General features: G+C 43.6%; 1 protein-coding gene across 2 annotated transcripts in view; it reads left to right on the top strand.

The window, feature by feature from the left end:
* The first annotated feature begins 660 nt into the window (after nucleotides 1-660).
* The window catches only part of NAIP (NLR family apoptosis inhibitory protein), a 34,865-nt gene continuing 19,983 nt past the window's right edge, over nucleotides 661-15,542 (top strand). The window contains exons 1-7 of one of the 2 annotated variants that reach the window (XM_019463076.2): nucleotides 661-774; nucleotides 2,777-3,347; nucleotides 4,266-4,365; nucleotides 5,725-5,806; nucleotides 6,680-6,731; nucleotides 10,300-10,419; nucleotides 12,692-12,791. In XM_019463076.2, coding sequence (XP_019318621.2) covers nucleotides 2,780-3,347; nucleotides 4,266-4,365; nucleotides 5,725-5,806; nucleotides 6,680-6,731; nucleotides 10,300-10,419; nucleotides 12,692-12,791 — 1,022 coding nt within the window. In that variant the 5' untranslated portion in view covers nucleotides 661-774; nucleotides 2,777-2,779. Of the gene's footprint in view, nucleotides 775-1,882; nucleotides 2,454-2,776; nucleotides 3,348-4,265; nucleotides 4,366-5,724; nucleotides 5,807-6,679; nucleotides 6,732-10,299; nucleotides 10,420-12,691; nucleotides 12,792-15,542 lie in introns of those variants that run through there. The other variant, XM_019463077.2, reaches the window with a different exon arrangement.

Below are 15,542 nucleotides of genomic sequence, written 5' to 3'. Positions count from 1 at the left end.
TCATGCTCTGTCTCTCTCTGTCTCAAAAATAAATAAACGTTAAAAAAAAAAATTAAAAAAAAATTAGATGTGAAAACAAGGAACAGTCACCACAAGAAAGAGCTGTGGGGAAATAGAAGTAGAATGGCTGACACTAAGGATTGTTGTGGGAGAATTGAAAGAATATAGGAGAGGAAATCTCCAGGAAGTAGAGCAAACTGGTAAGAGAATGTTTGAGGGAAAAGAAAGTTAAGACTTAGATTTCCAACTGAATAATGGGGATACCAGGCAGAGTGAAAAGAGAAAAACAGTAGGAAGTTAGGAAATTAAAGATAATTGCCCAGGGCTGTTGGGAGCTCCACCTGTTCAGAATGAAAAAGCCCGCTGGGTGCCCAGGGCAATGGATGTAAAAGCACCCACACCTAGACACTATCCTAAGAATGTTTATAACCCCAAAGATAAAAGAGAAAATCCTCAAAGATACCAGAAAGGTAGAAACTGCCATCATCCCAGAAAGAAGATTTATATTAGCATCATAAGCTTTCATGAATCATAAACTATTTAGAATAAAATACTTTCTGCTGTGGGACATGGCAGGTTTTATTATTCCTTTCGAGTTCTGACCTAATGGCTGTTGACTCACAACCCTGGAACACTGGTAACTTCCCAGTGAACTGTGCAATTTGAGTTTTGGTTCCTCAAATGTTTTCTCAGTGCTTCCCATTAAAGGGCTAGCACAGAGGCTCAGCCACACACTCTCCTTCCTTCTGAGTGGGACTCCGGACAAGCCTCTCAGTAAGTAAATGAGCTTCTCTGACCATGGTGCTTTGCTTCCACACCTCACCTCGCAGTTCTCATGTTTCTCTCATTCCTGTTTGTCTCTTGGGAGGCCAGAGGACAGGCACTAGGGCCACACAGATGGGTTTGAATCCTAGCTGCACGACATAGGAGCCTCCCTGGCTCTCTTAGCTCTTGTTGTAAAAGAACAGGAAAGCTGGAGAGGGCTTCGGAGGTCTCTTCTGCCCAGAAACAGCCTGGGGACCAGCAAAACTGACCAGTGAACTTCGTTGTCTACGTACAGGACGACTGCGGACCAGCTGGTCTCTTGCAATCCTGTACTTCCGTACCCCTAGAGAGACGGGGATCTGAGATGCTGCATGTTGGCCAAACCTGAATGAAATGTCCAAACTGGTGATGAATGTAGTCAGTCGTGTGCTAAGGTCTGAAACAGACCGGGGTGGGGGTGGGGGGCAGCTGGCGTCAGCTTGTTTCTGGTTTTGGGACCGGTCACGCAGCCTAGTTTTGGTCACAGGACCAGAGGGGTCTCTAAGACTCCTCCTCAGATGAGATTATGGTTTCTCTAAGAGCTATCTAGGTGGTTCATTACCTAAAGTGAAGAATGTCCTGTGCAATAGAGAAAAATCCCTAGGTACTGATCCTGGAGTCTGAGTCTCTCTCTCGTGTAGACCTGTTTTTAATTTTTTTTTTCAGTATTTATTTTTTGGGAGAGCACAGGTGAGGGAGGGACGGAGTGAGGGAGACAGAGGATCTAAAGCAAACTGCGCTGACAGGCTGACAGCGGCCAGCCCGACATGGGGCTCGAACTGAGCAACCGCAAGATCATGACCTGAGTGGAGGTCAGACGCTTAACCGACCGAGCCACCCAGGCGCCTCATGAATTTTAATTTTTGTATCTTATCTTTCACTGTTGTTAAAGCCTTATGTAACTATACTGTGTAGAGTCTTGTGAGTTTTTTCAGTTAGCCAACCCTGGGTGATGGCTGGAGACGGGGCACTGTGATTGGCATACTGGAAACCCGTGGTTCCTCTTTTAAATTTAAATGATGGCTAAGACTTTGGGAGAAAAAAAAAAAAAACAAAACAATGAAAAGTGGGAGAATGAGAAAAGAATGAAAAGAGTTCAAGCCACAGAGGCCAGGCTGGCTGCTGAGGCATCAGTGGCTTGATTTCAAGTAGGAGAACTATTGATGGGAGGAAAAGCAGAGCAGGGAGGGACCGGTGGTAGATCCTGAACCAGAGCAAAGAGCTAAGCTATTAACACAAACTCAGAGAGGAAGTCCTCCCAGAAAACCATTTCTTGGCTGGTTTGGGCTGCTTTGGCAAAAATGAAAGTAAGAGCCTCAGGCAGCCGAGTCCACCAAGGTTTGATCTGTTCGTTCTGGGAAGGGATGTGATGGCAAAGGAGAGTTGGGGAGATATTTCTTTTGGTCATAATGTGACTCTCATCTGCTAGCCACCAAAGGGACTGTACAGAGCAAAAGAGAATTGAAACAAAGGGGCGATTCCGTTGAAACCTCGGTAACCTTCTGGTCTGATAGACCTTCCTAGATAACCTCCGCAGAGACAGATTTCCTGCACTAATGACAAAGGAGCTCTTCCTTGCACTGGATCCTGCCAAATAAACGGCATGCTTGCTCTTAATCAAGACCCTCAGCTGCAGCTTTTGCAGAAATGTGGGTAGATTGGCAAGTTCTTGATCAGCTGAACCGGGTAAAGGCGGGAGTGGGTGGGAAGTGCATAAACCCACCTTGCAGAGCTGAACCACCCAACTTCATGTTGGGTTTAACAGAAGATTAACAGAAGATTAACAGAAAATTAACAGGGATTAACAGAAGACTCCTGAGGCTCCCAAAGTGTGGAGAATGCAAGCAGGCATGTTGCGGCTTGTTATATGATGGTGCTATGGGAGCCCCTGTTTATGCCTTTGACCTAAGTGGTGACTTACCTGCAGCTGCTCAGGTGGAAGTTCATCAACCTGCTTTTCTTTCCTTTTCAGAAAATGGCGGCCCAGGAGGCGGCCCAGGAGGATAGGATTTCCGAGTTTGATTTTGCTTTGCTCCCGGAGCTGTCTGCTTTTCTAGGCATAGATGCAGTTCAGTTCGCCAAAGAAATGGAAGAAGGATTTCAGAAGGAACGAGAAAAAATGCAGAAAGGCTTTAACTCACACATGCGCAGTGAAGCAAAAAGGTTGAAGAGTTTTGTGACCTGTGAGCACTACAGCTCATGGACGCCACAGGAGATGGCAGCAGCCGGGTTTTATTTCACTGGTGTAAAATCTGGGATTCAGTGCTTCTGCTGCAGCTTAATCCTCTTTGGTGCCAACATTCACAGACTCCCCATAGAACTTCACAAGAAGTTTCGTCCACGTTGTGAGTTCCTTTTGGGCAAAGATGTTGGTAACGTTGGCAAGTATGATATAAGAGTCAAGAATCCAGAGAACATGCTGAGAGGCGACAAAGCAAGGTACCAGGAAGACAGGGCCAGACTCGAATCCTTCCAGAACTGGCCATTTTACGTGCAAGCGGTATCCGTGAGGGACCTCTCAGCTGCTGGCTTTGTCTTTACAGGTAATTTTTTTTTTTTTAACGTTTATTTATTTTTGAGACAGAGAGAGACAGAGCTGAACGGGGGAGGGTCAGAGAGAGAGGGAGACACAGAATCTGAAGCAGGCTCCAGGCTCCAAACTGTCAGCACAGAGCCTGACGCGGGGTTTAAACCCATGGACGGTGAGATCATGGCCTGAGCCGAAGTCAGATGCTTAACGGACTGAGCCACCCAGGCGCCCCTTTCCTTAATTCTTTTAATGGCTGCAGTATTGGGAGGGGGGAGTTGTTTGCTTTAATTTTAAGGCTAACTTTAATGTATAGGGAGAATTACACTCTAGAAAACTGCACTATGTTTGAAATCTCCTGGCCATGCCATAAATGTTAGGACAAGTGTGAATGACAATTTTGAAAGCAGCAGTCATTTACTGAGTATGTGTTTGATGCTAAGTTCAAATTCAGCCTTAATTCTAATCCAACAACTTGCCCCTTCCCCACATCTCACAGTTGAGTTTATTAGGCTCAAAGAGTTTAAGAAATGTGCTTAAGTCTCCACGGAAACTTCATGGCAGAACTACAAGTTACAGCTTCTAATGGTACCTTACTTTATGAGTGCTGGTGTTTCTTGGCTTCCTGACTCCTTCCCTGAGAGCTCAAAGAGCAAAACACCAGCCCTTGGAAGGAATTGGGGCGGGTGCATAAGCAGCTGACCGTTCTGTATGTGAAGTAGGGCTGTGGCTGAGGGGTAGGGTACCCTAACTGCTCCCTTAGGGGAGAAGGGCTGTGTGTGGGGTAGAGATTCAGCCTGCAGGGGGTGTGAACAGACAGACATGCTGCAGTGCCTTTTGCTCATGCACCAAGCAGTCAGCTCCTAGAAACTCGTCTTCTGCACTACTCCATCGAGCCATTGCTGGGCGATCTAAATGTGTCCTTCACATGTAGGTAAACGGGACACTGTGCAGTGTTTTTCCTGTGGTGGATGTTTAGGAAACTGGGAAGAGGGAGACGATCCTTGGAAGGAACATGCCAAGTGGTTCCCCAAGTAAGTAGATAAATATATTTTTCCTGTAATTATCTTTGTTTTTTGTTGTTGTTGTTGTTGTTGTTGTTGTAAGGCAAAAGACAAGTCATCTGGAGTAGCGTCTTCAGTCTTGATCGTTTCCTATCTGATATTGGAACATTTCAGAATTTATTCAAGAAAGGCTTGATTACTTTGTGGAAAATGTGAATTGTATCATTTAAAATCATTTTGGGGCACCTGGATGGCTCAGTCGGTTGAGCGGCCATCTCTTGGTTTCAGCTCAGGTCATGATCCTTGGGTTGTGTGTTGGAGCCCCGCATTGGGCTCCACACTGAGCTTGGAGCCTGCTTAAGATTCTCTCTCTGTCTCTGTCTCTCTCTCTCTCTCTGCCCCTCTCCCCTGCTTGTACTCTCTCTCTCATTAAATAAAAAATAAAATAAAATCACTTCTTTTTTTAATGTTTATTCTTCGAGAGAGAGCACATGCATGGTCATGCATGTGAGCAGGGGAGGGGTAGAGAGAGGAAGAGAGAAATCCCAAAAATTCTGTGCTGACAGCCCAGAGCCTGTCATGGCGTTCAAAGTCACCAACCCTCAGATCATGACCTGAGCCGAAACCAAGAGTTGGACACGTAACTAAGCCTCCCCAAGCGCTCCATTATAAAACCACTTCTTAAAGGTTGTTTTATTAGAATCCTATCTGTTTGGCAAAGTAGTTCCAGATCTGCCTTAATTAATAAAGAATAATTTGCATGGGGATGATGTAAAATAGTGTATAAAGGAAGTTGGAAAGTAACACCATGTTTAAAATCTTACTACACATGGTTACCTGTACTGCTGAATATATACCTCGTGCAAATGTTTTATTTCAAAAACTGAAAAGTTTTGATTACAACGTTTAGTTCTCTGCTTAGAAAATGAAGTATGTTTCAATTATCTTTAATGCTATATTGAGTAGTATGTTCTACATGACTTTACATCTCCCAAATACGGATTTATTGCTTAAACCTTTTTTTAACTTTGATGTTGAAAATTTTTAACGTTTATTTATTTTTGAGAGAGAGGTAGATAGCGAGCAGGGGAGGGGCAGAGAGAGAGGGAGACAGAATCCCAAGCAGGCTCCCTGCCATCAGCACACAGCCCGATGTGGGGCTTGAACCCATGAACCATGAGATCATGACCCGAGCCCAAACCAAGAATTGGATGCTTAACCAACTGAGCCACCCAGGAGCCCCTGATGTTGAAAATTTTAAACAAAAGTAGAACAGTTGGGGCACCTGGGTGGCTCAGTTGGTTAAGTGCTGGATTCTTTTTTTTTTTTTTTTTAATGTTTATTTTTACTTTTGAGAGACAGATGTTTACTATTGTTTACCAATTACAGATGTGAATTTCTTCAAAGTAAGAAATCCTCAGAGGAAATTGCACAGTATATCCAAAGCTACAAGGGATTTGTTGGTGTCACGGTAATTTATAACAGCAAATATTTTCTCAAGTTGGCTTTTGGTTACCTGATACTTTGTGAATTAGAAGGGGGGGGTGGCATTCTTTTTTTGTCATGGGCTCCATTTGTTTCTTCTTCCCTTCTTTCATTTCTCCTACCTCTCTTCTGGTCGACTGCAGAAAACCACATTGTCTTGCTGAACTACAACCAGTCTTACCCTCTTTGACTGGAGTCACCCCACCCCCACCCTGCTTCCACTTCCGATGGCTGCCCCCACCTGAATGCCTGCATAAGATATTCACACCTGGTACCCCCAGCCCAGCTGGCCTCAGAGCTGGTTACTTTATACTCTATTAGTAAGGATTCCCTAGTGTCCGGTCACTTCCCGAATTGGCTTAAACAAGAAAAGAGTGGATTGGCTAAGAGGACTCAGAAGGTGAGAACCCTGAAAAGAAGATGGCCTGAAAGGGAGGAGGAGTGTTTGCTCAGAAAGAAATCTGGGTGCAGTTTCAGGATTGGTTGCTTAACACCTAACCACCTCACTGAATCCGTTTTCCTCCATATAGCTTATACTGCCTCATTAGTCAAAGTACATCTGTGCAATGTTAATATAACTCTGATTTTGGACTGGATCTTTGGAAAACATGACCCTGAGAAGGCTCCCTGTTGGCTATAGATAAACACTCACAGGTGTTTTTTTTGTTTTTGTTTTTTGCACTGCATTAAGAAATTCCAACATCAATAGAGATGGAAATTAGGAATGATCCCACAAACCTGCCGCAACCCAATGAAACTATGGGGGGCGGGGGAAGGAGAGTTCTTACCACTTGTGATTCATAGATCACTGTATTGTCTAAGTCAAATAGTTGATAACTTGAATTTTAATTTTCTTCAGGGAGAATACTTTGTGAATTCCTGGGTCAAGAGAGAGTTACCTATGGTGTCAGGTAAAGACTCAGGCATATCCCAAAGGCTTTGCTTATTTCTTCCTTTGCTTTTTTTTTTTTTGTCATCTTTTTTTTTTTTATTCTCTTCCTCACATTATGGTGTCATAATCATTTTTTTAATGTTTATTTTTGAGAGAGAGAGGGAGACACAGAATCAGAAGCAGGCTCCAGGCTCTGAGCTGTCAGCACAGAGCCCAACGTGGGGCTCATACCCACAGACCACGAGATCATGACCTGATCCCAAGTCAGAAGCTTAACCAGCTGAGCCACCCAGGCGCCCCTATGGTGTCATAATAATTAAAAAAAACCAAAAACAAAAAACTATTTTCATAAGAGATTTCTAGTCTTCGGGAGTGACTTAGTTTTTTGTTTTTGTTTTTTTTTTTTTGATGTTTATTTTTGAGTGAGTGAGACAGAGAGTGCAGGCAGGGGAGGGGCAGAGAGAGGGATACACAGAACCGGAAGCAGGCTCCACTCTGGGCTGTCAGCACAGAGCCCGACGCGGGGCTTGAACTCAGGAGCTGTGAGATCATGACCTGAGCTGAAGTCAGACACTTAACCTACTGAGCCACACAGGTGCCCCTGGAATGACTTTGGTTTTTTTGTTTTTTTGTTTTTTTGGCATAAATGAGCATACGACAGAGTTGGGTCTTCGACACTTTCTTTAGAACAATGTCCTAAATTTTCTGGATAAAACACTTCTGAATATGTTCTTAAATGGATCAGTGTTAAGAAATTAGGTGTGAGATAATAGAAAATACATAAATTCCCCCAGTTCCTGGCACCTAGCGCCTAAAACCCTTAAGAATCCCTAAGTGATCGGGGCGCCTGGGTGGCGCAGTCGGTTAAGCGTCCGACTTCAGCCAGGTCACGATCTCGCGGTCCGTGAGTTCGAGCCCCGCGTCAGGCTCTGGGCTGATGGCTCGGAGCCTGGAGCCTGTTTCCGATTCTGTGTCTCCCTCTCTCTCTGCCCCTCCCCCGTTCATGCTCTGTCTCTCTCTGTCCCAAAAATAAAAAAAAAAAAAAGAAGAAAAAAAAAAAAAGAATCCCTAAAAGAATCCCTAAGTGATCAGGGGCACTTGGATGGCTCAGTCGGTTAAGTGTCCTACTTCTGCTCGGGTCAGGTTCTCTGTGAGTTTGAGCCCCGCATCTGGGCTCTGTGCTGACAGCTTGGAGCCTGGATTCTGTGTCTCCTTCTCTTCTTACTCCTCCCCTGCTCATGCTCTGTCTGTCTCTGTCTCTCAAAAATAAATAAACATAAAAAAAAAAAAAAATTTCTAAGTGACCAGAGCACTGAGAGGATATTTTGTTCTAATGAGGTGGGTGGCTCTTGGATGCTGTGGGTGGGATCCTGGATGGGGGCTGCTCATTAGGAAGGCCAAACCACCTTTAGAAGCTTCCTCCCATTCTTCCTCAGTCCTTCCTCCCATTCTTCAGAGAGAGAGAGAGAGAGAGGAGGGGGCTGAAAGTGGAGGTAATGATCAATCAGGCCTACATGAGGAAGCCTCCTTAAATAGCCCAGTAGCATAGTGTTCAGAGAGCTTCCAGGGGAGAGAATACACCCACAGCCAACTCCCCGCGGGACAGAAGCTTCCCACACACACATACACACTGGGCCTATGTATGTCTTCATCTGGTTGTCCATGTGTATCCTTTATCGTCCCCTTAAAGAAAGTGGTAAGTGTTTCCCTGAGTTCTGTGAGCCACTCTAGCAAATAAAGTGGTGTGGGAGCAGTCTTGTGTGGCTGAGCCCTTAACCTGTGGGATCTGACATATCTCTGGTAAAGTTAGATTTGGGTAAATTGTAGGACACCCAGCTGGTGTCAGAGAATGGCTTCAGGGGGCGGGCATAGGACCCTCACACATCTGGTGTCAGAAGGGTTGTGAGTGTGATAGTTGTGTGAGAGCAATGGGCACATAGGAAAAGATGGGTTTTTCCAAAATACTAAGTAATATTCAGATTAAAAACGAAGTTAATGGCAGGATCCTGTGTTCAAAGGTAGAACACCAAGGCAAGATTTCATGTTAAACACGCAGAACCAAATTAACATAGGTTAGTTTTCTTTTTTTTTTTTAATTTTTCAAAAATGTTTTTATTTTTGAGATACAGAGAGTATGAGTGGAGGAGGGGCAGAAAGAGGGAGACACAATCTGAAGCAGGCTCCAGGCTCTGAGCTGTCAGCACAGAGCCTGATGCGGAGCTGGAACTCACGGACTGTGAGATCATGACCCGAGCCGAAGTCAGACGCTTAACCAACCTGGCGCCCCCATAGGTTAGTTTTCAAGTCCTCACAGGGTACAGAAAGAAGACAGGAACGCAACCCCAGGCCCAGCCCAAGGTGGGAAGTCCAGTGGAGACTACGTCACAGAGTGGATACCCCAAAGGGTATCCTGCCTGCTCTTAAGGGAGATAACAAGGAAAACTTGATATTCTCGAATCTTGACGCTAAGCTGGGGAGAAAGAGAATCTCCTCTAGCACTGTCTTGTTTTATTTTGATGGTAGTTGATGAGGGAGCCTGGGGCGAGCTGAGGGCAAAACACAGGCTGGCACATACAGCCCCTGACCCCCAGGTGGGTGATATGTGATATTCCTCGGACACTCCTGTGTTTAAAGAACACCAAGGCTAGCTTTCATCTTAAACACGCAGAACCAAATTAACATAGGTTAGTTATGTTAGAGGACAGACGAAAGGGGTATAAGTGCTTGCCATGGTGACGTGGGAAACTAAGGCAAATGAAAAATTGAGTTTCCTTACTGCCTATAGCCCACTGACAAGTCCTTGAAACCAGCAGACTGACCTCCTTGGAGCTCAGCTGTCTGATGATGACACTTTGCTGGGGGCAAAAGGGAATCTTAGTCTAACATTATCCCAATCTCGAGGATCCTGTAAGTCTACTTCCTTTACCTCAACTGCCCCAAGATGTATGCTGGCAATCATCCTCCAAGCTTATGGCCCCCTGATATGCATCTGCAGGGTCTCATGACTGAGGTTTTATTAAATATTAATAACTGGCATTTCCCTAGCAACAGCTAGCCCCTCAAGGTCCTGGAAACCTTGCTTTCAAAATACCTTAGAGATTTAGTCTATCCCTGACCCCCTCCTAACATGAGGGTATATCATGAGTTACCCCTCAAGACCCCATGAAGCTCTTCCTGCCCATGGGTCCTGTCCCCGTATTTTAATGAAATCGCCTTTTTGTACCAAAGATGCCTTCAAGAATCCTTTTTTGGCCATCGGTTCTGGACCACCCCGCCATCACCCCAAAACTTCATCAGTAGATGATGAAGAGATCATTTTGAAATGTTTTATTATAGAAAAATTTGAACCTACGCAGAAATGAGACAGTAGTATTTAGCCACCACATATCTACCAGTGCTTCAGCGCTTCGACATGTGGTCAGTCTTGCTTCATCGTAACTATTCCATCTTTTCCAACCCCTCCTCCAATTACATTGAAGCAAAACGCAATGCATCCATATTCCATCTCTAGATACAAAGGGGTAATTTGAACACTGATAGTTGGAATCTCAAAGCTTGCTGATCTCCCCGTATGCCTTTTTTTCAAGCGTATTGCAATGACAGCATCTTTGCTAATGAAGGACTACGACTGGAATCTTTTAAGAGCTGGCCCCATGCATTCCCTGCAGGAGTTTCAGCTCTGGTCAGAGCAGGTCTTCTCTATACAGGTGAGTCGCTAGTTTCTGCCAAGCTCTGGTCTTGCTCTTTCTTATGTCCACTTAAACTCCATTTGTACCTTATGGTCCTGGACTTGTGTTTATGTAGACTCAACAGTCTCTGCGTTTCTTTTTTAAATGTTTATTATTATGAGAGAGAGAGAGCGCTCACAGGAGAGGGTCAGAGAGAGAGAGGGAGAGAGAGAATCCCAAGCAGGCTCTACACTGTTAGTGCAGAGCCCAACGTGGGGCTTGAACCATGAACCATGAGATCATGACCTGAGCGGAAACCAAGAGTCGGATGCTTAAGTGACTGAGCCGCCCAGGTGCTCCTACAATGTCTTTTACTTTCTACACCTTATTCTCCAACCCTCACCCCCTACCAACCTTGGCTTCCCTGGAAACTGTCACATGACCTTTGTACTTCCCTTCTGCTTCTACCTCTGTAACCTGAACTTAGTAGTCACGTGGCCATACCTACCTATAAGAGGAGCTAGGATGTTGTTTCTTTTTCCTGGATGACTAGCAAAAAGGGGGGTTTCTGTTACCATGGAAGAAAGAGAGATACTGGGAGTGTGGATAGCAGCCTTTGCCATACTCTATTTGGAAGAGAACATCAGGAAATTCTTGTGTTTTAGGTAAGTTTTTTTTTTTTAATTAAAGTTGATTTTTTTAGTCATCTCTACACCCAACATGGGGCTCAAACTCACCACCCCACAATCATGAGTCACATATTCTTCCGACTGAGCCACCTAGGCTCTCCCAGGAAGTTCTTCTTTATGATTTCCGACCATGTAGCATCTGCTGTCAGTTGGTAATGTTCTCTGTTTAGTTGTTGGTCCTCAGGCAGCTCCACTCTGTAATCCAGAGTGGGTTCGTTCTCCTTAGCAAAATATCTGTATGAGTACAGAAAGATGATCAGAGAAAAGATAGTGAACTCACAACACGAGGTGCAGGCTCTACCAACTGAGCCAGCCAGGTGCCCCTTGCTGTCTTTCTTTAGACCAAATACACACATGGAGTGATGATAGCAGAGGTCCATGCAGATCTCGTGGTGAGTGGTCAAGTAGGTATCAGAAATATCACAGGGCATTGTGGGGTACGGGAATGCTATGGTCACTTTAGCAGACCTATTCCATTGGTACAAAAAAAATTTTTTTAAGATTGCACATTAAAAAAAAAAAAGTATTTATTTTTGAGAAAGTGGGAGACACAGAATCTGAAGCAGGCTCCAGTGTCTGAGCTGTCGGCACTGAGCCTGACGTGGGGCTCGAACTCGTGAACAGTGAGATCATGACCTGAGTGGAACAGACGCTCAATCGACTGAGCCACCCAGGTGCCTAGTACAGAAAAATCTTAATGCCTCACAATTTTAAGCATTTGAAAAGACATCATTTCCCCCCCCGCCCCCACCCAGCCCCGCTTTCTCCATACTCTATTCTTTCTCTTGCCAGTGTCCTCAAAGATCCTCTGCCCAGTGTCCTCACCCTGTTCCTTTTCAAACCTCCAGCTCTCCCCACAAGTCTGAGTCCTCTGACCCTTGTAGGATTTTGCAGTCTCTAAGACCTTGTATTTTTGTCCAGATACAAAGGGAGGTTTTCTTCTGCCCTAGCTTTGCGGTGCCTACAAGGGTCCAAGAGTAGAAGGAAGATGATGGATGCTCCATTTCTATTTCAATCATTTGGTGGGTCCTAATACTAATTTCCCTTCAGAGAAATAATTTCATAAGGAGACTTGATGCTGCTTGTAGTGAAATAAACCAGGGAATCATGTAGTAAGAGGCACTTGATTCTTCATGAATTTACTTATATACGGGCTGCTACATTTCCTCAAAGATTTTTCCCCTTGAGCTCCAAATACATTCTTTCTGTCCTATTCCTTAAACAAATACTTAGTGAGTGTTTAATAAGAAGTGCTAGGTACTTTTCTAGGCCAGTGAGATTCATGAGTGAGCGAAACGGACAAAAATCTCTTGCTTCGAGGAGCTATAATTCCACATTCTGATTTGCAAATCTCTCTCTCCATTAATGGAGGATGGGACAGGGAGAGGGTGTTTATCAAAGTGCCTGGTACCTTAGGAGCATTTGGTTCGTTAGTTGATTACTCTGTTGGCCAAGAGAAGAATCCTACATAGAATATCACCTTGCTGGTGACCCAAACTGTGACTCTGTCGCAAAATCCGATTGGAAATACGAAGAGCGTTTTGGTCATAAAGGCTTCGTGATTGTTATCTGTGACAGTTGACAAATGCACATACAAGTGGATGGAATTTCCTTACTTTTAGGCACGAAGGACATCGTCCAGTGTTTCTTCTGCGGAGGATGTATGGAGAACTGGAAGGAAGGTGATGACCCATTAGAAGATCATGCCAAATATTTTCCCAAGTGAGTGGAATGAATGTTTAGTGTCTGTGAATTTGGATGCACGTTTAATAATTCTCCCCGTCCCCCAGTTTTATTTTCTAAGTCTTCACCCACCTCGTGGATTCATGTTATGTAGCATGAGTGTTTATTTCTTTCATCCTCTTGCTCTCGTGGCATCCTTCACATGTAGAATTCCTTGTTACATGTGTAGTTCTGGTTAGAGCAATAATTTTTACATTACATGTTTTTATTATCATGACTATATAAATGCTATGCAGAGCTAAACCTTGTAGTAAATTAACACTTACTTTTCTTCCCTGTACAACTTTTAATTTTTGTAGGAAGTGATAACTTTGTTTGGCTTAATTTTTGTTGTTTTCAGGTGAGATTCATACATTAGCCATTTTATTTAAAAATTTTTTTCTAATGTTTATTTTTGAGAGTGAGAGAGAGACAGCGCAAGCAGGGAAGGGACAGAGAGAGAGGGAGACACAGAATCTGAACCAGGCTCCAGGCTCTGAGCTGTCCGCACAGAGCCTGACATGGGGCTCAAACTCGTGAACTGTGAGATCATAAACTGAGCCAAAGTCAGATGCTCAACCAATTGAACCACCCAGGCACCCCCCACCTTTTAAAATATTTATTAAAGAAGGTATAGCCATTTGCTTAGTTTTTTATATATAGTTAGTTCATCTTCAAATTCTCCCAAACGTTTAAACCTCCAATCCTTCATTTGGACCTACAAGATACCCCAGCATTTTCATTTTCTTGAAAGGGTCTGTTCTGATGTCTTCTGACCTGATCCAGTATGAACTACTTGTCCTGTAGGCACCTGGGATCCCGGGATCTTCCCTCACATTCATCCTGGGTATTCCCATTTCTTCCCTCTTGTGTTGTAGCTCCCGCTTGCTGGATCTAATGCCATCCTCTTGGTTCATTTACTAGTGCAGAAGATTATGCATATATTTATACTCCAAACCCCACACTTGTGTTTGGGTAGTTTAGCTAGTTTTAGTACTCTAGGTTGGAAGTCCTTCTCATTCTGAATCTTAGAGGCATTGCTACATTTCCTAATAGCTTCCTGTGTTGCTGTTGAAAAGTTCCATGCCTTTCTAATTCTTAATCCTGTGAGTGCAAACTACTCTACCCCTCTCTGGAAGCTTTTAGAATTTTCTGTTTGTTTCCAGTGTTCTAAAATTTCATGAAGAAATGAGGAAATGCCCATTTCTTTAATATTTCTTTTCTGTGAATTTTTTAAAAAAATTTATTTTAGAGAAAGAGAGTGTGAGAGGGAGGGAGGGAAGGAGAGAGAGAGAGAGAGAGAGAGAAAGAGAGATTGAGAGGATTAATTCAAGCAGGCTGCACGCTCAGCACACAGCCTGATGCAGGGCTCAATCCCACAATCCTTGGATCATGACCTGAGCTGAAACCACAAGTTGGACACTCAACCCACTGAGCCGCCCAAGTGCCTGCAAGAAGAAATAGGTTCTTTTCACTTGGTAATTAGTAAGAGTTTTCCCAGAAATACGTATTAATACATACAGATCTTCAAATACTTCCATCTAATTCTAAGATTCTAAAGAGGATACTGCTTCGAACAGGTTTTGACAGGAGTAGTTGTTTAGTTGTCCTTTATTATTTGGATTTAGTATCTAGTAAACTGTTGGGAACAGTAAGGACATTTTTTTTTTTATTAAAAAAATTTTTTTTAACGTTTATTCATTTTTGAGACACAGAGAGAGACAGAGCATGAATGGGGGAAGGTCAGAGAGAGAGAGGGAGACACAGAATCTGAAGCGGGCTCCAGGCTCTGAGCTGTCAGCACAGAGCCCGATGCGGGCTGTGAGATGACCTGTGAGATCATGACCTGAGCCCAAGTGGGACCCGTAACCAACTGAGCCACCCAGATGCTCCTATCTACCTTTTTTGAAAAAAAACAAAAACAAAAAAACAAAAGCAAACTAGGATGCCTGCGCTAGAGTACCTAAAATATTTACGTATGATTTAAAGGACTGTAATAAACCGATGAACCCATCAGTAAAGTTATGAAATGGAACATTACTAATTCTTTAGAAGGTCCCCGTGTGCCCACCCTCCCCAATTCTGATTATATCCTCATCCTTCCAATCCAGAATTAAACATGATCCTGAATTTTGGGTTAATTGTTCCTTTGCTTCTCTTTAGGGTTTTATCAACTAAGTGTATATCCTTAAACATATTTAACCGCCTGTTCTTCAAGTTCAAATACATGTAAACATACTGTGTGGTTGCTGTGTGATTGTTTTGTTTCATATGGTTTTTGAGACTCATCCATAATTAAACGTTGAGCTGTAGTTCAATGTCTTCACTGCTGGGTTCATATGTTATTTTATGAATATATAAGATTTATCCATTTTTTTCTTAATTCAACACCTGGCTTGTTTTTGAAGTGTTGCAAGTAATGCCACCGGGAACATTCTTGTATGTATTTCCCAGGGCTCGCGTTTGTTACTCTAAAATACATAACAAACCATAAAATTGCAGGGTCATAGGTTTGTACCTATTCACCTTTGCTAGGTTATGCAAAACGTTTTTCAAAGTCGTACCAATTGATTTTCCCACGAGCATAGATGAGTTTCCACTGGTCTGCTTCCTCACTTGGTATTGCCCAAATTTTAATTTTCATCAGTCTAATTACTAAAGATATTTAGCATAATTTCATATTTTCTGTATAACTGCCATGTTCTTTTCCTTCAAGAGAATCTGTCTTGGCTATTCTTTGCCCTTGGCTCT

Source organism: Panthera pardus, unplaced genomic scaffold, assembly GCF_024362965.1.
Source record: "Panthera pardus isolate Hobbes unplaced genomic scaffold, ASM2436296v1 HiC_scaffold_2, whole genome shotgun sequence".
Classification (NCBI taxonomy): Eukaryota; Metazoa; Chordata; class Mammalia; order Carnivora; family Felidae; genus Panthera; species Panthera pardus.
The sequence above is the reverse complement of the archived record's forward strand: the minus strand, read 5'-3'. Positions and strand labels throughout refer to the sequence as shown.